Source organism: Lissotriton helveticus, chromosome 5_1 (genome assembly GCF_964261635.1).
Source record: "Lissotriton helveticus chromosome 5_1, aLisHel1.1, whole genome shotgun sequence".
Classification (NCBI taxonomy): domain Eukaryota; kingdom Metazoa; phylum Chordata; class Amphibia; order Caudata; family Salamandridae; genus Lissotriton; species Lissotriton helveticus.
This window is the reverse complement of record NC_136065.1, coordinates 494410378-494430361: the sequence shown is the minus strand read 5'-3', so window position 1 is coordinate 494430361 and position 19984 is coordinate 494410378. Positions and strand designations below refer to the sequence as shown.

At 44.4% G+C, this 19984-nt stretch overlaps 1 protein-coding gene across 2 annotated transcripts in view; it reads right to left on the bottom strand.

Moving 5' to 3' along the window:
- Nucleotides 1–19984, bottom strand: part of DHRS3 (dehydrogenase/reductase 3) — a 111205-nt gene that overhangs the window by 53956 nt on the left and 37265 nt on the right. For both annotated transcript variants that reach the window (XM_078642816.1, XM_078642817.1), the window contains exon 2: nt 662–805. In XM_078642816.1, the coding sequence (XP_078498942.1) occupies nt 662–805 (144 nt within the window). The remainder of the gene's footprint in view (nt 1–661; nt 806–19984) is intronic.

Here is a 19984-nt window from a genome sequence, read left to right as displayed (position 1 = left end):
GCAGCCTGCATTTTTTTTATCTTATTTTATGGGTAGTCGTATTAGCATGTATGGAAAGTTATTTGGAGCCCACTTTTGAAAAAGAATATGTGCTGTTTTCAAGCAATGGAATGGTTTCCCCTATGTTTCTGATTGATGGATCAAATTGTGTCTTTCGTCTATGACTTTTATTGGCTGTATTTCAAAACAATGCCTTGTATCAAGACAATGTAGATATGTTTGCACCTTTCCTAAGGTTTTAATACATACCTCAGAGTAGTGTTAATTTTTGCAACATGGAGGGAAAACTTTATATTTTATAACTGGCTGGAGTTTAGATCAAGATAACTGTTTGACAGAAATCATTCTTCTGGTTTCACGTGTTCATATTAGGATTGATTTTTCCATATTCACATATGGATTGATTAAATAGGTGGATTCAAAGCACCCTCCAGGGTTGGGAAACAATTTGTGGTAAATCAACTATTACCAAAGATTTTAGATATTCATTTATTGACTTATTGGAGTTACAGTAATTCAAATGTTAGGCAAATTCTTTGTCTTTCTATTCTTGCTCTCTTTAGAGCAGCCAATTTAGTTAAGATCTGGTTAGAACCTTCACTATTACCCTCAGTAGTCATACTTTTACTATAAATAGATTGAGTGTGCTGCATATACTAACCTTCTCCCGAACAGCCTTCGCCTGTCTGTAAACCTCCTCTCGGTTGCCCACATCGCAAATGAAGTAGTGACATTCTGTGCCCATCATCTTCACTTCCTCACAGGTTTCTTTCAGGCACTTCTCTGTCCGGCCCCATAAAATAATCTGGCGTAATAGAAACAATGGTGTGACACAGTCAGCGCAAGTGTACATGGGTAAGGTTTCTTGTTGCATGAAGGAACAACATTGTAAACAAGCTGAGCTCCAAGTTGCAAATGATGCAGTGGCGTGCTTGCACAAATTAGCACATTTCTCATTGTGAACCTGCACAATATTGTTTTTAATTTTATCACATAAGCTTCCAAGAATATTTTTTTTAATAAAATATAGAATATAAAAACTTTCGAGTAAACATTACAATATATACATCAATAACAGTGATTCTGAATATCACAAAATAAACACCCACAGATCACCATAGGCCTCTCAATCTTTTTGCGTTAGGTCTAGAATTAGCCAATACCTTTGATTTTAGTAAAATTACATACATCATATAACATGCTAACTTACAGGAACTTTCGGTCAGCCCTCTTCATTGATTGGTTAATTGCTGTGTCATTCACATGTGTCTTCCGGCCACTACAGCATTTTTGCTTTTAGCTAATGTTTATTATTTTAGTGAGGACCTGGGAGCTCCTTCCATAATATAGCTCCAAAACAACATTAACAAAATTGTCAAACGTTGATAAAGCCAAAAGGCAGCAGTCAATGCCAGACATATCTATCAGCTTTGCCAATACTTGTTTTGCTCTTGTTGGTGTCAGTGCGGTTTCAGTGAGTTCCAATGGCAATTAGGCAGCAGGACTGCAGTCATGGTTTTAGGTCTCGCCTGCGCAGCTCTGCGAGACATTTAGTAAGTGGGTTTTCAAAGTGCTACCAAAGGCTTTGGCTGGCCTCAAGCTTGCGGTTACGAGCGCCATCCGCCATCTGCCTTTCTTTCATGGCTCATTAAGCCTTACAGCACGTGAATCCTCCACCCCTAGCTCTCTGCTCTCACTACCCCCTCCCACGTGCTCATTGGAGAAGTGGGCGGAGTAGAGCAGGGGCCACTCTACGCGCTTGTTCAGATCGGGGTTTGTTTCCTTTGCTCTCCAAGATCATATTTGCCTAATCTGCTGTGACCTCCTCCGCCGCGTGCCTGCAGAGGTACTTAATCTTCCTGTGCCGAACCACTCCTCCCTCCCAACCCTGCTTTTCCCATTTTCTAAGTAAGCGCTGTCGCTTCAGATAGTCACTACCCCTACCCTCTGCCTCAATTACATGCAGACACCTATCCCTGGAGTGACTTCGGGCACTCTGGTCACAGGAACCTCAACTACCAAAGAGCACTTGTGGTTTAGCGCTTGTCTTAACATTGTCATCATCATAACCACTTTATTCGATTTTTCAAAAAATCATAAAAGTATGCTATACACAATAAAAACATTTCAACAATTCATAAAATGCATACAGTACATTCAAGTATAATATAATAACAATAAAAACATATAAAAAATTTCCTCATTTAAAAACCATAATTCATAGTCAATATAATACAGCTATCCTGAAAACCCCCATGACTACAATGCAAGTCTCTTCTTCCTACTTCGAAAGGATGCAACAAGAAAACTTGGCACACTATACATTGTTACATGTGATTCCAATAGTAGCAAAAAAAGTAAAGCAGGTTTAGCCTGTATAAATGCTTTCTCTTTCAACAGGGGAACAATAAACTTCCTTCTGGCATCGTGATAGAAAGTGCAAAACAGCATGAAGTGCATAGTGTCTTGTGATGAAAAATCATCACATTTACATACGGCCGCATCTTCAGGCCTGGTCCACCCAGTTTGTTCGCTTAGGACCGTATGGATCTGATTAAACTGGAGCTTTGTTAAGAGCCATCTATGGAATGGATTAGTGACGACTGCTAAGTATGGTTGAACGGATAGGCAGGAAATTAACATATAGTGGGCCCTGACAGTGGGTTTACTTAGTTGTTTCTCCTCCCGCTCAAGTTCCTTGTATTTAGGGAAGTTAATTTTAACCCAAGTCAGGTCTGCCTTTTTCAGTCCAGAAGGATTGAAAAAGATCTCTGGACGCCCCAGTTCTATTACTGTCCGCTTGATGTATGCTAACCATTGAATGTCCTTAGCCTTATCTAGGTTTAAGCAGTCCTTAAGTATTTTATGGTTCAAGGTAAGATTAGTGTTAATCCAAACTCTGATCCAGAGTAGGATGGGTGCCATTGCTATAGTGTCGCTGATATATCCCATCCCCAGCTCCTGGTGGACCGAAAAGGAAGCGGTCGATTGGGGGAGACCCAAGAGGGAACGAAGAAATTTATTTTCCTCCCTTTGGATAATATCTCCTTTTACATATCCCCAAAGGCCCGCACCATACCTAGCTATTGAAAGTGTCTTTGCCTTGTAAATAGCTATCGAGACTTCACATGGTTTCCCCCCTAGTCTTCTCACGAAGCTTAGGATTGCATTAGCGGAGCTTCTAACCGCTTTTCTCTTTGATGTAAGTTGCGGGGACCAGTGTCCCTTGTTGTCAAATACCACCCCAAGGTATGTGAAAACCTTTACACTTGAAATGACTTCCTTGTTGCAATAGAAAGTTTTGGTGGCATTTTTGCTGGCCCCAATAGCCTTTATATGGGATTTGGAGTTATTCACTACTAGATCAAGCGGATTCATGAAGGCCCCAAAGGAGTCAAGCAATCTTTGCAACCCGAGAGGTGTACGTGCTACCAGATCAGCGTCATCCGCGTATAAGAGTACAGGTGTATGAGTACCTCCCATACGCGGAATGTCGAGGGACGCAGTTAGCAACCTCTCCTCCAGGGAATTTATGTACAACGTAAAGAGCATGGGGGCCAAGAAGCAACCCTGGCGTACACCTCTCCCAGATTTAAACCACGCCGCACATTTGCCCTCCTGTGTCATCCTAATGGTAGCCTTCTTAACATTGTCAGTGTGGGTTCAACCTCTACACACATCTATTTGTGTGCTGGGGATTCCTAGCGCCATTTTCACTACGACAGCGCTTGGTACACTTTGTTTACATTTGGCTATCCGCATCTCATTTCATTGACTGTTGAAGTTTTATTGACACACAGTCATGTTGGTGGCAGACACTTTTTTGTTGCCCCATACATCGTCTTATCACGTGTCTCACTGCCGTTTCTGTTCACATTAGCCCATTCGTGACCCCTTTTTTGCCGCACAGGGGCCTTACGCTAGCTGAGACTCTATTATATGGATCCCACGCAGGATGAAAAGTAGAGAGCAGATACATCCCGGTCTCCATGAGCCACTGCACACCCCGGTCCATCTTTCTTCCATCTCTATACTTCGCTTCCCGTGTTGCATGTTAGTACAAATAGGATGCTCCGCAGTCATTTGGCTGGTCCTGACCTTGGATCCAGGTCCTAGACGTTGATGAACTTCGCTTAAGGTATTTATCCCGATACGCCCTGCACGGGTCCTATCAGAGGCCCATTGCCCTTTGTCGTCCACATGTACGATCCTGCATTTACATCTGCCATTGCATTGCTTTATGGCCGAACACCTTTTTAACAGTTCTTCTCTGTTTCTGGTTCCTATTTCCTGGTTACAATATATTTTTACATTTTATTGGTCTTACCTGCTGGCACGTTATTTATATGCCGAGCACATACGCCCTTGGTTGGTTTTTATCCACACTAAGCGCCGCGCATCCACTGTTTGTAACCTATGCATCAAGGAGGAGTATTGCCTGCCTGCATGGTTAAGCTTTGCTTTACGTTTCTTTGCTTTCTGTGTATTCACTTTTTCATACCGGGTGAGCGCCCCGCGTATATGGTTTGTAACCCATATGTCAAGGAGGTCCATTGCCTGCCTGCACGGTTAAAGCTGTCGTCTCCACTCCCTTTGCCCTTCTGTTTCTTTACTTTCTACACTTTGTTGGTGCCCCGCTTCTACTGTCGGTCACCTACTTGTCAAGGAGGACAAATGTCTGCCTGCACGTTTTTACTTTCTTTTTCTCTCTTTGTCTCTGCCCGGGGTTCATTCACCTTTACCTTTTGCACCCTGGTTGCGTCACACTCGCCTCGGATAACCTGTACCCTTGACCAAGTCCTCCCTAAGATACCCCTCGACCTAATAAAAAGATCTAAAGTTGCCCCCTGGTACTCCCCTGCTCTTAGGCTCATGAAGCAATCCTGTCGTAAATTGGAGAGAGCTTGGAGAAGTGATCACTCACTCTCAAAAAAAGCCGATTATAGAGCCGCTATAAAGCTCTATAAACTTGAAATGAAATCTTCTACCTCTCAAAAATTAATCTAGCCGCTAACTCTCCCAAAGAAATCTTCAAAATAGCCAAATCTCTAATCACTCCCGCCCCTGAGCGCCTGTCTCCCGCGGTCGCCCAATCCCGCTGTGATGATTTGGCTTCTTACTTTTTTCAGAAGATTCAAACTATCTATTCTGCATTTTCTGGGGTTAATGAGGCTGGGGGATCTTCCGCCCCCGCGGAGACTGTTTCCACTGCTCTTTGCACGCTGGACAAATTCCCTTTGTTAGATTCCATTACACTCGATCAAATCATCCCTAAAGTCACCTCGGGATCTCCTAACGACCCAGCACCTCCGCGGATTCTCACCAAGGCCTGGGACGCCATACGCCCGACCATTCTGAATGCCCTTAATGCCTCCATTACCACCAATTCCGTCCCTGCTGCCTGGAAGTGTGCGATGGTCAGGGCTCTAATAAAAAAGCCCTCCTTGGACCAGAACAACTTGGCCAACTTCCGCCCAATCTCCTTACTCCCCTGGATGAGTAAATTGCTTGAGAGGGACATTAACACCATCCTAGTAGACTACCTGGAATCAGCGGGTCTGCTCTGTGCCTCTCAGACAGGGTTCCGCCCCCAGCACGGGACCGAAACTGCTCTCATTGCGGTGACGGAGGAAACCCGAGCCGTGCTGGACCGGGGAGGAAAGGCAGCCATTATTTTACTCGATCTCAGCGCCGCGTTCGACACTGTCAACCACACCATTTTATTACATCGCTTAATGGGTTTGGGTGTGTCAGGCGCGGCACTGGAATGGCTGTCCTCCTTCCTGGATGAGCGCTTCTTCCAGGTGTTTGAGGATGAGGTAACTTCCTTCAAACATCCACTTAGCTGCGGGGTGCCTCAGGGCTCCTCCCTGAGCCCCACGCTCTTTAACGTTTACATGCAACCTCTAGCGGGGATAGTCCAACCCTTTGGTGTGCGTATTGTCACCTACGCGGACGATACCAAACTAGTGGTCTCTCTTGACCACACGGAAGGGTCGTCCAACACCTTAGGTCCCTGTCTGGAGGCTGTTGCTAGGTGGATTCAACTCTCCTGCCTCAAACTCAACGGAGAGAAGACGGAGGTTATGCTACTGGGCAACTCTCCATTGACTTCTTTGGCCTCTATTTGGCCCCCCTGCCTCGGCGCCCCTCCCCCACCCAAACCCCAGATAAAGAGCCTGGGCATTTGGCTCGATAAGTCGCTTGACTTCTCGGTTCAAGCGACTAAGACAGTGGCTACATGCGTGGGGCTTATGAAGATGCTTCGTAAAGTGCTCCCTCTGCTCCCTCTCCAGGCGAGGAGAATCATGGTCCAGGCCCTGATCCTCTCTCGCCTGGATTATGGAAACGCGTTGTACCTAGGAGCCCCGGTAGCGGTGACCCACAGGCTCCAGGTCACACAAAACTGTGCCGCTCGCCTCCTGTACAACATCCCTCGTTGGCAGTCAGCCAAGCACGCCCTAAAAGATCTTCACTGGCTTCCAGTTGCCGCCAGAGCTCAGTTCAAGGCCATGTGCATTGTGCACAAATCCTTTCACCGAACGGGCCCTGCTATTTTGCACCCCTTAGTCTTGCCCTATGTTCCCCCCAGAGCCCTCCGCTCCGGATCACTGCATCTGGCGACTATAACAACAATCAACAAAGCCAGATGGGGTGGCCGCTCTTTTTCCCAAACGGCTGCCAGGCTCTCGAATTCCCTTCCCCTCGCCCTTAGAGGGAACCCAAACAGGATGGCTTTCAGGAAAGCGCTGAAAACACACTTGTTCACTAAAACCCGTTAACCTCCCAGGCAGCCCACTTTAGCAATCAATATAAGCGCTGCGAGGCCTCCGGGTAGTTTTGGCGCTATATAAATATAATTTTTCATTTCATTTCATTTCACTCGCGCATTCACTTTTTTCACGAATCCATGAAGGCCCCACTCACTCGGCCAGTATGTCTTCTGTCCTACCAAAGTCCTGGGCACCCAACGTTTCACTACATAGTTTCCATACTCCAATTTCTGATCATTGCTTTACTCGCATGCCCTCTGCATACTCCCCGCTGACCACACATCGTGTTTAGCATTCGCCTTTATATGTCAGGCTGCCATACTGCATGTTTTTCCTGTCACACATGTATTGTCAACCCATCTTTTAGCACAGGTTCGTTTACCAGGCCCTTATCAGGAAGGCCGATACAGGAAGCATCGCCACGACCTATCTAATATCCACTCTTACCCACAATTACATGAAATACGTTGCATCTGGCATTGCGCCACTTATTGGAGAACCTGGTAATTACTGACTTTATCTGTTGTTTGTCATTCAAGTAGAAGTACTCCTTTTTATTAGGTCTGCATAGGAGACCTTTAGCCGTTAGATTTGTTTTTTGTTTATGGTGTGCCTTAAGACCCAGAATAGACGTATTAATTGAAAACAATAACAATATCAACGTGCTTAAGCTCAGCCTATCCCATACAGTGCAGCCTGGGAATAAAATTGATTATCTTTTTTTGCATTTTTGAGTATTTTTAATTCATATCAGATTACAAACACTTTGCTCCTGCGCTCTTTTAAAAATAGGCTGGGGCTGGAACAGGCTGTCGTGAATATGTGGCAATGTTTTTTTAAAAAACATGTGTCTGTGCCAAACACAAACAAACACCTGCACAAATTAAGCACTGGTAATCGGCCACAGACAACTCTACAGCATCTCAGAATGCAAACATATTACCACCCTCAATCTCTCTTCACACGTGTTTCTGCCCACAACATATCTCTCAACGACTTAAGGTTTCGCTCCTCTTATATTAAATGCTTATTCATTCCCTTGTGCCTTGAAGGATAATTTGGAGGGTGAAGGCATGACATTATCAAAGTGTTGTACATGTTAAGCTACATATTTTAACGATGTAAATATGTATATAATGTGTGTATCCATGCATACATGTAGATTTATATAGTGCAAACTTAACCACAAAACAACAGACCGCTGTAATCATACAGAGGAGACTTATTCATGTGAATACACTTATTTTTGTATGTTTAAAGCAATGAGTGAACTTACAAACACTAGCATACTGTATGAATATTTAAAAAAAATACTCATATAGGCTAACTTTATAAGTGCATGTACATTGGCATGCTGAAACACAAATGAAGGCATGCTTAAGCTGCTTAGGAGGTCGTCTATCTTACCGCCCCAGGTACATCTCGTAGAGTGTTATATTAAAGGCGTGCTCCTTACACCGTTATGTGCAGTGGGAAGATGCGTTCCTGTCTCGCTGCTCACCAAACGCTGCCCCCTAGAGGCCAGTTATCAGCGGTTTCACTTCCACTTTGCCACCAATGAAGACATTTTATCAACGGACACCGAGTCCTGTCAAAATCACTGAATAATGTCAAACTATGGCTGAAAGGAACAAGCATTGGCATAGCCAATAGGTCTTGCCTTTGGGACCTTATAAGTGTTTAGCCATGCAACAGTTGATGTTGTTGCACGAAGGATATTGTGCTGCATAACTAAATACTTATAAGGTCTCAAAAGCGAGACCTATAGGCTATGGAAATGCTTGTTGGTACTTGACACAACACGAACATTGTGCTCTCTGGAGGAGGCTCTAACTGAAAAAAAAATGTGACAACTGGGCTCCGACTTGAGACTGGCTCTAGAAATCAGAATGCGATGTAGGAGCACGTAGCTGGACCAATACACAATAACACATTGTACTGTGTAATATTTTTCCATTCCACATAGCTACATAACGTTTACAGGTGAAGGCACGAGGAGAGGACTGGTTCATCAAGATAAAATGCAGATGTGCCAATTGCCAGGGCCTGGATTAGAACCCAAGTCGTCCAGGTGCAACTGCAGTAACTTAGAACCTCTGCCACTTATATTCCCAGTTGCCACCTGCAAGAAAGCACATGCACACAAGTGTGCGTGCACTCACACATTTATTAATAAACGTGCACACTCCAGCTATACTGTAAAAAAAAGTAAGTTAACAAGTCGGATTCTATCCTTTTCTCAGCTCCTGACATTGATTCAAGGAATTCACACGTTCCCCCTTAAACTAGGTTTGACTTTGTAATTTTTGGGGCAGGAGGTGGGCCCATAGCACTTTTGATATATTGCAAAGCGCAAAATAAAAAACATTTTTGATTTTTATTTAAAAAAGAATATGCTTTAATGAACCAAATATCTTGAAGTTTCAAAAAGTGTGTGGATAAAATTCTGTCTCTCTTACGTTAAACAGAGATTACATTTACAAACGGAGATTACCTTTGCAAACCTGTCATGTCAGGATGACCTTACAAGCGCTGAATACATTTTGCAAGTTTGAGGGTGCCGAGCCTTTCCTGAACAAACAGCTTCTCTAAGGAGCCTGATATGAAGACGAGCCACAGTTCAACAAACACCTTCTCGTGTAACCTTAAAGCGTCTGCCTCTGTAAGGCCTGCCAGTTATTTTACTCGTATTCAGGTGAATACCAACACAATATCGTGACTAAAACTATCTCTGCCTAGGACTATGCACAGGCTGCATCCTAAAAAGCTTGTGCCTCAATGTAAAGGAAACAGCAAAATCCAAAATACCAGCATAATCAGCAAAATATAGGATGGGACGCACAGCAGCCTTCATGTGTGCAGGACCCTTGAATGAAGCGCTTTCCCCGTGACCGGTGGAGTACATGTGATTGGTATACCCAATCCTAAAGGTGCTTGGTTTGGTTTTTGTAAGATATCACCCTTCCCCCTCGTTGTGCATGCAGGGCCTAGACCTTTTTTGCCAGACACACCCCAGACAGAAAGAAGAAGGTAACACACACACCCGGTGACTCTTCCAAGTCACCTATATGTATTTGCCTGTGTGTGCTCCGAAGCATTGGCCCACGTGGTGCATTTATTTTTCTAGGTGCCCTTTCAGCCGTCAGTGGCTCTGCCAAGTGCCACAACACATGCTAGCCAGGTTTTGCAACATTGCCCACACCAAGGATGGAAACATGCCAACTTGAACTCAGGCCATCCTAGACAAGTGCCAAACTATACATGTGAAGGTTCTCACATCTCTGTATCCGGAAGTTGACTTGGATAAAGTGGATAAAGGTAAGGGTGTCACTCGAGTGCTCTATTTACTGACGCATCCATGGCATGTAGAGCCTTCTACTGTCCTTGTTTCAGTCGTCTGCTTGTGTGGCTTGTTACAGAGAGGAAGGCGGACCAGTTGAGCAACTGCCAGGTTTCATGACAAGACAAACCACTGCTTCCTACACGTAGGCTTCACGCATACCCTCTCTGCTTTGGCCACTATAGTATTCTGCCACTAAAACTGTACCAAAGTTTGTGGTCCAACAAACTTCTATAAAGATGTCTCAAGATATGCTTTTTAAAGGTTCTGTTTTGCACTTTTCCCTTTTGCTCAATGCAGCTGCTGCAATTACTCTATTTTCTATCAATTTTTTGTGTGCAGTATTTTCTTTTTGTGTCTATTTTGAGATTTTATTAAATCTTTCATTAAATCAATAAAAAACATTATTCTGTGATTTACTTTCTCACATGTCATCTTTTACCTTCTGCAGCACAGTAAATCTGACACAAGCAACAGTACAGGTGAAGCACTGATGACTTATGCTTGCTATTAGGCTACCTTTGAAGATACAAGTTATCTGTTGTTACTCGTCTGGTCAATTTTCTTCAAGGTAGGGTCATAGTGCCAGAAGTCTGTACATGCATAGAACCCCCCCCCCCTCCCATTTCTGAGTGCTCCGGTACAATCTGAAGGCTATGGCAGCGACTATTGCAAAACATCAAAAGAATAGCAAACTAAACAGCGAGCCTTCAGAAGTATGGCTGGACAGGCTTGTCACTGTGATGTGCTGAGTCCCTCCTAGAGACCTGGAGGAAAACAACTAGATATTGACACAGATACTACACACATACATATGGAACGAGGTGAGACTGGAAATGCTACAATAAGCCAGGTATCACAGCCAGGGGGAAAAAGTGCAACAACGGTCCTCACCCACGCTCCCCGACCTGGCAAAACTGGGTAAAGGACTATGAGATTCCAGTATCTCAGATGCAGAAATGCCTAACGCCCAAAGGCTGACTTTGTCTGAATGGGCCACTGATTAGTGATTTCCTTGTGCAGCAAGACTACAAGGGACAACTGGGTACATCCCTGACCAAACCTTCCCCCGCCTCTAGTCCAAAACTGTAATAGACCGATAAGAGAGAGAATGTGAGATTTCAAATCAAAAGTACAGTGCTAGGGATAACAGGGGAGTAGATGTGAGCAGTTCTAGGAGAACTAAGGATAACTGAAGTCATTTAAGCAGTGCTTCATATGTGAAAATATATACATATATGTTAGCAAAGTGCCCAAAGATTTTTTTAAGGCCCACTGCCAGTGTTGCTTGGCAGAGAAGACTTCCACTGCACTACACTTCCTGTCTCCTTATCTCACTTGTCTCCTCATTCTGATCCATGCTTTCTTCTTTTGTCACTGTTTTTCTATCGTTTACTTCCTCCTGCCTGTTCGCTTTTCCATCTTTACCCCTTTTGCCTCGGAACAAAGTATGACGATGAAAAACAAGTGTCAGGCCTAAAAAAAGAGTTATTGTGGCAACCACGTGCAAACACAGATACAAATCTTGAATTGCATTTGAGAGATTTTGGGCTCTCACATATCCTTGATTGAGTTTTGAGAGTCAGTCTCAAGATCCGGGACATTTCTAACCACAGTGTGGTGTATGCCATATAGGATCCCACATACTGCAGATAGCAAAACTGGGTAAATCTAACAGCCTGCACAGTCACCCTTGCCTGACCTTCCCCATACTCCACCCACTCACCCACCGCAGCACACTACTCTTTGAAGACCTCCGAGCTCCTGCCCTTAGGGGAGTTAAGTGTTGAAAGAAGCCGTACAATGGGGACAGAAGCTCCATTACACACAAGTCCTTGTAACTCAATCTTTCAGTCAAACCAGGAACAGCAGCAGCGGGAACAGCCGAGCCAGACAGGGCCATTCATCACCGACTGACAGATCTGCAGGCCAGGCAGCCCCCCAAGGAGAAACCAGCAGACAGCTCACCAGCCTGGAGAGCGTTGCAGATTCACAGGAACACACCCAAGTCTAGAGAGAGCCAACTCCTGGCTTGTCTCTTGAATAAATCGCCTGTGCTTTACCAAAACTGAATTTAAGTGTAGAGATTTTTCTGAAGTATTTATTTTTGCGCCTCAGTCCGCCTTCCATGCTAAAATGTAATAACATCTGGCAAGATACGCAAGTTTTTTGTGTAGCATAAATTCCATTCAGAAATTGTTTTAAAAAAGAAAATGCTGGGGGGTTATTCATAATGCCAAGTGATTGTGATTCCATCGCAGTGGCCTAATTTAAGCCCCACTGTTCTGCTTATTGTTAAATACCTTCGCTTGTAACTAGTGCACACGAAAGAACAGCCTGGCTTAAATTATACACGATACACTGAGTGTAAGAAGCCACTTATTGGCCCAGTTGCTCGCCACACTTAACTCTGGTAATAAATAGGATATTACATTGTGCATATCAGCACATACACTATATAACTATATTGGAAACCAGTTAAACTCCTGGCAGGTCAGTTGCCCCTGGCAATCTGAAGAAGGGGGGTGAGCGTTGACACGTGGCTCCTAAAAAACACAATCAACACAGCTATAAACCAATTGGAATGGACGTGGACACGTGCACAAAATCTTATGTTAAGGTACACACGTACCCGACAATATTTACTGTGTGGTACGTTCACTTTTAAAAATCCTATCATTGATAACAAGCCCGTTTGTCACTCCGAGGCGATGAGTGAGGCACTCTGACAGTCTGGAACCCATCCAAACCCCTGTCTCCCGTCACCTTCCGCTGCCCACACGCTGCTCTTTTGAAAAATGTAGTGACCAGAAAATTGGCAGGGGCAGCAACCTAGTGATGCGAATAACCCCTGCTGAGGTAGGGCTGCTCCTGCAAGCTTCCTGCCCTGCGCTTCTGCCCAGGCGACCCTGGCGACAGAGCGCATGTGCAGAGGCATGGCTCGTGCCTAAAATGCTGCACGACCGTTATCAGGCGGAACTTGAGGGATTGTAGGAAACTGACATGCATCCGGAAGCCGGAAATACTTATTCTCATCTGGGTAGATCGAGATTGTCCGCCCACTGCCAAAGCACAAACACATGCTGTTTGTTTAATAAATCAGAAATGTTGAACTATGCTGTGTAGCTTGTTCCTAGCTTTCCTTTCGTACGACCAGTAAACAGTTTATGTTTGTTTGTATCAGTTCACATATTGTAGTCAATAAGAGCCATTGGTATGGTGTATGTGATTACTACTAACATAGTCGGTTGTCCATGCTGCCCATCAATGATTTGGAGGTGGCAATGGACTGAAAATAATGCCCCAAATGGTGCAGAGAGAGCGCGTGGGAGGGGGGGGGGGGGGGGGGTGGACGGGGAGCGTACTATTTTCCTGGCCAGGGTGCAGGTTAAGGGTTTGTTATTCGCTCCTCTTATCTGTCCATACTTCGCCATGATGAGTTGGAAAGAAGGGCTGCGTTAGTTAAGCACTCTACATAGTTACTTACAAAGTCAAAAATGTGCTGATTTAAGATATCCGCTGCAGGTGCATTAACCCACGAGATATATTACAAGGCAATTTAATGCAGGAAATCAGTCAACTGTTAAGCTACTGTCCTGTATGGTCTGAAATAATATTAATAGTGATCAATGGACTACTACCTATAGTCAGAACTTCATTTAGTAAGCACTTCTATAATGTTGGGTGCCAACTAGTTCCTGTGTCATCAAGGGAAGGAATCCTCAACCTCAAAAGTCCCCAAACGGCAGTTATGATATAAACAGACAAAAATCGAGAGGCGAGAACAGGGGGCACATCAAACCTCCCGATATGAGAAATTGGGGTGAACCACACTTCTTCACAACACTATGTAGTAAATCAATCTGTGGGTACTGGTTTTATGTAATTGCAACAACTTTTCTGTGACAAAATGTATTGCACACCACAGCTGCTGTGCACCTTTAACAAGTGTGTGTGTGTGTGTGGGGGGGGGGGGGGTAGAGTTAACCTGACTATCATGTAGGCCTCTCAAGAAGACTTTGGGGGAATGCTTTCTCAAAAACACAAAAAAATCATGTTATTTAAATGTATGACATCTTCAGTTACCAACTATTAATATTAAATAAACTGATTTTAAGTAGCAAATTAATTGATCATGATTGTTGGGGGTGGGGGGTGGGGTATGTGCTCATTAAGCTCCCCTACCTCCCCTGTTGTGTTTGAGTTAAGCTACTCCAGGGACTCAAGCAGAAGCAACAAGGTTTGATGCCCTAGGCCTAGGCACATGCTTTTAAATGTATGAAGTTACTTATTTGCATGGGTAGGGCGCTTTGCTTTTGAAAGTGGTTATTCTTATGTCTGCCCCGATCTCATATCCGACTGCGGAGCCTCCATGCCTTTCACCACAGACTCCCGTGACGTGACCTTCCAATACAGATGCTGAGAACACGTGCGCTCTCAGGGGCGGGTCAGCGCACAGAGCTGGGCTGCGCTCAGAATAGCGCAGAGTGGGGTGGGTAAACGAAAGGTCAAGTGGGAGTCAGGCCATTGCACTCCGATGAACCCAAAAACGGGGTCACGCAGAGTGCACTCGGCAAACAACAGCTCCTTACGCTTATCTCCCCTCCTGCAGTTTTGTGATCTAGTTTGTGGGATTATACAGCGCAACAGTGCAACTTCAGTCACTTCTAGGCTCTTTGACTCGACTTTAAACCCAGATACTCCCCACCGAGGACAAGGGGTAGTAGCCGAGGTGGGGGATGGTGCCGAGTGCTGGATTTAGGCCTTAACAGTGGCTTAGCTGGGGTGACATGCACAGAAAATGGTCCTTCTGGCTCTGGACCGATTTGGGAGGAAAATGCAGCCCTAATTGGGGTGCATTGGGACCTTCACCACATTGAGGTCTGGTGCACTGCACCACCTGCACTATTGATACTTATGCCATGAATGTAAGCAGCCTGCATACATTAACAACTTTCACAGAACTCGTAGAATTTTAAAAGTATCTGGAACCTTTACATGGTGTAGATTTCCAGGAGTAAACAGGTGTGACCATTTACGCACGAAGTTGAAAAAGTAATGACATATATGGGAACAGTGAGTCTACAGTTAATTTGCACTACGTGACTATTTTTTGCTTGTTTTCGCTAAAAAGTGAACATATTTTTCTTTGTGGAGAAACCAATTCCCACATACCCTTCTCTGTTTTTGCGCTGTTGCCTCTCCCTGTCCTTCAAGAAACGGATTTCTTCTTGCCCATGGGACGAGTAAATCTCTGAAAAATTTTATTGTGAGGAAGAATAAGCAACAGGTTTATTAATGAGAGTTTTTGGTGTTCATCAACTTTTGCCGGCGGGCCCATCTTGCAAATACCCACAAATCCACTGCGATATGCAGATTCTCTCCCAGAAAAACGGTGCTATCTGGGCGTAATTTGGGTTTAACGTTTTGAAGGATCTTACGCTGATACGTGATGTTATTTTCGCTGTCAAGTCCACTTAGGTATGGAAATAGCTTTTTAAATTGGGCTCATATTATTTCAGCTTATCTAAAGTAAACAGCTTACACTAGTGGCTTTTTGGCGCTATGCCAAAAGTAAAGCGGTGTCTCTCTACCAGCTATAATTTAGGATGCGCATTATTGTACAGGAAAGCATTTCACAATCGAAGGCAGTTACATGTTTTTAAATCAGGTCTTAGCCACTCTATGAAATTGATCTGAGGAATGGACAGCGAGAGGCAGTGTTCCAAATTATAGTGGTGCACGAGGAGAAAGTCTGTCCTTGCTGTAACATTCCTAAATTTGGGAACCACCAAGTGCCAGCCAGCCTGACTCTGACAAAAGATTATGTTGGGGATGTAGTCAATTTTGCGACAAGTTAAATTAGTCTATTCCAATGGTAGTCTGGGTGGATTACGACACGAGCACCAGGATAGTCTAGGAAAAAGTAGAACTGCTTGTAAAATGTGTGCTTTATGGCTAAGTCCAGTAAGCATATGTGTGGTTGCTTGTGTTCTCGAGCAATTAGGGGCAGAGGTAATGCACAGATGGTTATGCTAAGGAGCGTGGATAGCAGGGGTAGCACATACTAGCCCTTTATTCCCCTTTTCTTTTTACTACTGACACTGCTCTTGCCACATCCTGGTCTGAGGGGTTACATATGAAAGTGTTTCTAGTTTCCACTTCTTGCCCGTCCCCTAAACCTTCAGCAGCCACCGGGAGGCTCTTTAGTAACTACGAGTGGGACAGTGGGTTGTTCAGGAATGTAAATCAGAGGTCAGCCCAAGGGTGTGTGATCTCACTTCTGCTTCCACTGCCATTTTGGTGAATGGACATCTATGCTAAGGAATGACTGCTGTCATAGTAGTTAATCTGGACTGCTTTCCATTGCTATCTTCTCATGTTCTTGGGAGAAAATGAATTCTCCATGTATGAAATGTCAGTTCAAAAGGCCATATTTAGTGGTAAAGTCAGATAGTGACACAGCGCCTTTTAAATATCCACACAACAAAGAACCATACAGCAGTGTCTTATAAAAAGAGGGTTCTAGTACCACTAACCGCTTGCTGCATGTCCAAATGTTGCATTCAATGTAGAGAAAGAAAACACATTTACCACCATTTAACTTCTTTTACATGCCTAGTACTATTAACTTCCCACATAACTCTAGCCTTACTCATCTTCCATCTCTATATGTGACCTTAACAGCCACCTTGAACATTGGCGATATATTCTTTGAACTTTCACTGCTTTGCTACTTAGACCAGCTCTCTATGGCAAATGTCTATGACAAGTAGTGCTTGCTCAATTGACTTTCAATACGTTCACTGTGATTAGCTTATGGCTGTGTTACATGTTCAAGCAAGTGGTTCACCTCATTGTCCCTCTACATTGTAAAACACTCCTGACATCGACTTGATGCAGTCCACACTATACAAAGTCTCAAACTAATAAATAAAATTCATGAAAATCTAGCCTACCAACTAAACTACATGCCTGTTAAACTCTTGAATCAAAAATAATGTGAAACCAGCCTTCAAGCGGGTGATCCCACTAAGGCATATGGAGCATGAACATTTTTGAAATGTGATATAAGTTTGAAAAGTCGGGTCACCCCTACTAAAGTTTATGGGGAATTTTTAGGTCAGAAGGGTGAATGAGTGAAAAGGTGACACAATCATGCATGCGAGTTGACAGGCATTAATTTAAGAGCTATGTGTGGGCAGAGTATGAAGAGCAGACTTTTGGATCGGATCCTCACCATGGCAAAGTTTCTAACCGCTATGCCCGTTTCCAGCCCTCGGAAAGGAGGTTTACTAGAGCGTACAAATTTAAATTATCCTGGTAGCCGTACTATGACAGGGAAAGAATTAACCAATTAGAAGACACGTTGTTTAGCTGCACATACGTCGCGCGCCACGCATTGCTTTTCATGGAAATAGAAGTGTGGATACTCACTACTCCAGAGTACCCGCTTGCCTCTGATAAGTGCTGGTACTCATTAAAAATATTGCGCTAGTGCTGAGAAGTGCAGGTACTCTCCCTTTCAAATGAACGAAGTGCAGGGACTCAGTACCTTAATGCACCTGCCCATATAAAGTACTGCCCCCTCGGCCACTGCTGCTAGACCGAGGAGTTCGGCACCCCATTCGGACACTACACTTTTCAGCGGCCTTACAAAGTTTCACTCGTCAAACACTTGTTCTGCTGCCGTCCACAGCTTGGCTAACGAACTAGTTGATGTGACCTTTGTACAGCATTTCTGTTGTCGATGCTATGCAAATAAATACGCAGTAATCAAATACAGGGCAGCTTGCTTCTTTGCAAAAAAGTAAAGTCACGGATTTACTCTAAGGCGGAAGAGACTCGATGATAAGAGGTTTCAGGCGGCATCTGATCCTTCAGAGCTGCAGGGTAAAGTGACATGCTAAGTGGACCCGGCCCTCCCCCGTTCCCTCGAGCCCAGAGCGCCACTTCCCCTCCGCGACTGGTAAACAAGGGTAATGATGTCATTAGGAGCTGGCTGACCTGCCTGTGAACTCTGGGCTGTAAACGAGATGCACGGGACAACGCCCCTCGCCCCGCCTTCTCCCGCCCCAGACAGGCAACCAGTGTCCCCTGCGAGTGCGCTGCAACTAAGCCTTCATTTGTTGAAGCCCCTCTGCCCTCGTGCACCCGAACACAGCTGAACTCGTGCAGCTGAGACGTCACTCAAGTGCAGGTGCTTCAAATGCCATTATTTACTAAGGAGCTAAATGCAGCATCAACTTACAACAAAAAGCAACTTAATCACAACCCCTCCTCAACCCTTCTCAATCCAAATAACTGACTAACATATATCCACCACTAAAATTACTTTCATGTTTCACCATACTAATTCAACACTAATCCTTGTGGGTTCCAAAGTAGCGTGCTACTTGCGCTTCAAAACCCCATCAGGGGTAGCAAGCGCTATATAAATACAAACCCCTTTCCCTCTTTTATCCCGCCACCTACCCTTCCTTACCCGTATAACTGAATAACATATCCACTACTCAAATTACTTCATATTTCACTATACTAATTTTCAACACTAATCCTTCAAGGGTAGCGTGCTACTCGCCAGAAAAGCGCTTCAACACCCTTCAGGGGTAACAAGTGCTATATGAATGAAACCTTTCTTCCCGTTATATCCCTTCGCTATCCTTTTCACTCTGAATAAATGACTAATATCCACCACTGAAACTACTTTCATATTTCACCATATTAATTCACCACTAATCCTTAATGGGCTTCCGGAGGAGCGTGCTTCAACACCCATCAGGGGTAACACGCGCTATATAAATACAAACCTTTTTTCCTCCTTTATCCTTCTGCTTTCATTCCATATCCAAATAACTGAATAACCTATCCACCACTTAAAATGTACTTGCATGTTTCACTATACTAATTCAACACTAATCCTCTATGGGTCCCAGAGTAGCGTACTACTCGCCGAAAAAGCGATTTGACGCCTCGTATGGGGTAGTAAGCACTATGTAAATGCAATTACAATACAATACATAGACGAAACCTAGTGCATTTACCAGTGCTTGTATGTTGTGTCGTTGGCTTTATATAGCGCTCCACACACCAACGAGGTTCCCAGGGATATTTGTAGCTGCTTAACTAGCTACTCCCTGGAAGCGCTATGGTTGGGATAGTGTGTCCAGTGTGGCCTAAATGGGCAGGATTTTGAGGTAGTGCGTCAGCAAACGCGCCGGGCAGCAGAGAGGGGGTATGGATACGAGGCTTAACATTAAAGCAGGTGACGAATGGTTACGGAGTACGTGTGGGCAATATGGCCCTGGTGAAATGGTTCCTGGTGAGCAGAGAGGGCTCAGAGTGCAGAGAGGGCTCAGTCCACGTCGCTACAAGCGGGACGTTGTTCATTCAGACATGTTTTAAGCACCGCGAGAATAGAGTAGGCCATGCGAGCATGCAGTTACCAGGTATGGCAAATACTAGCACCTATTATTTATGATCAACTAATTTAGGCTAAGACTTGGCATCGTATATTTGAAAGGTGCTGCAAAGGAAACACTTCATGGGGAGACAGAATACTTCACTGTTCTGATCGTGTTTTGTAACTACCAAAGTCCGACCAGCAGCCCTTCCTTCTCCAGCGCCTTGTGACCCTCACAGATGGGTAGCCGCGCTATACAAGACCCTGATTGAATTATTACCCAAGAGTGAATTTGAAGCGAAAAAAAGTGAGAGATAGGATACTTAAGCATTATACACTAGCGCATAGATGGAAACAAGTGGGCATGTGTAGTATGGTATTTGTATCAGTTTTGGCATGTCGTGCATGTATGACAGAGACTTTTGGTAAAACTGGAATAGACAAGTGTGTAGCTGTGCCTTCGGAAGG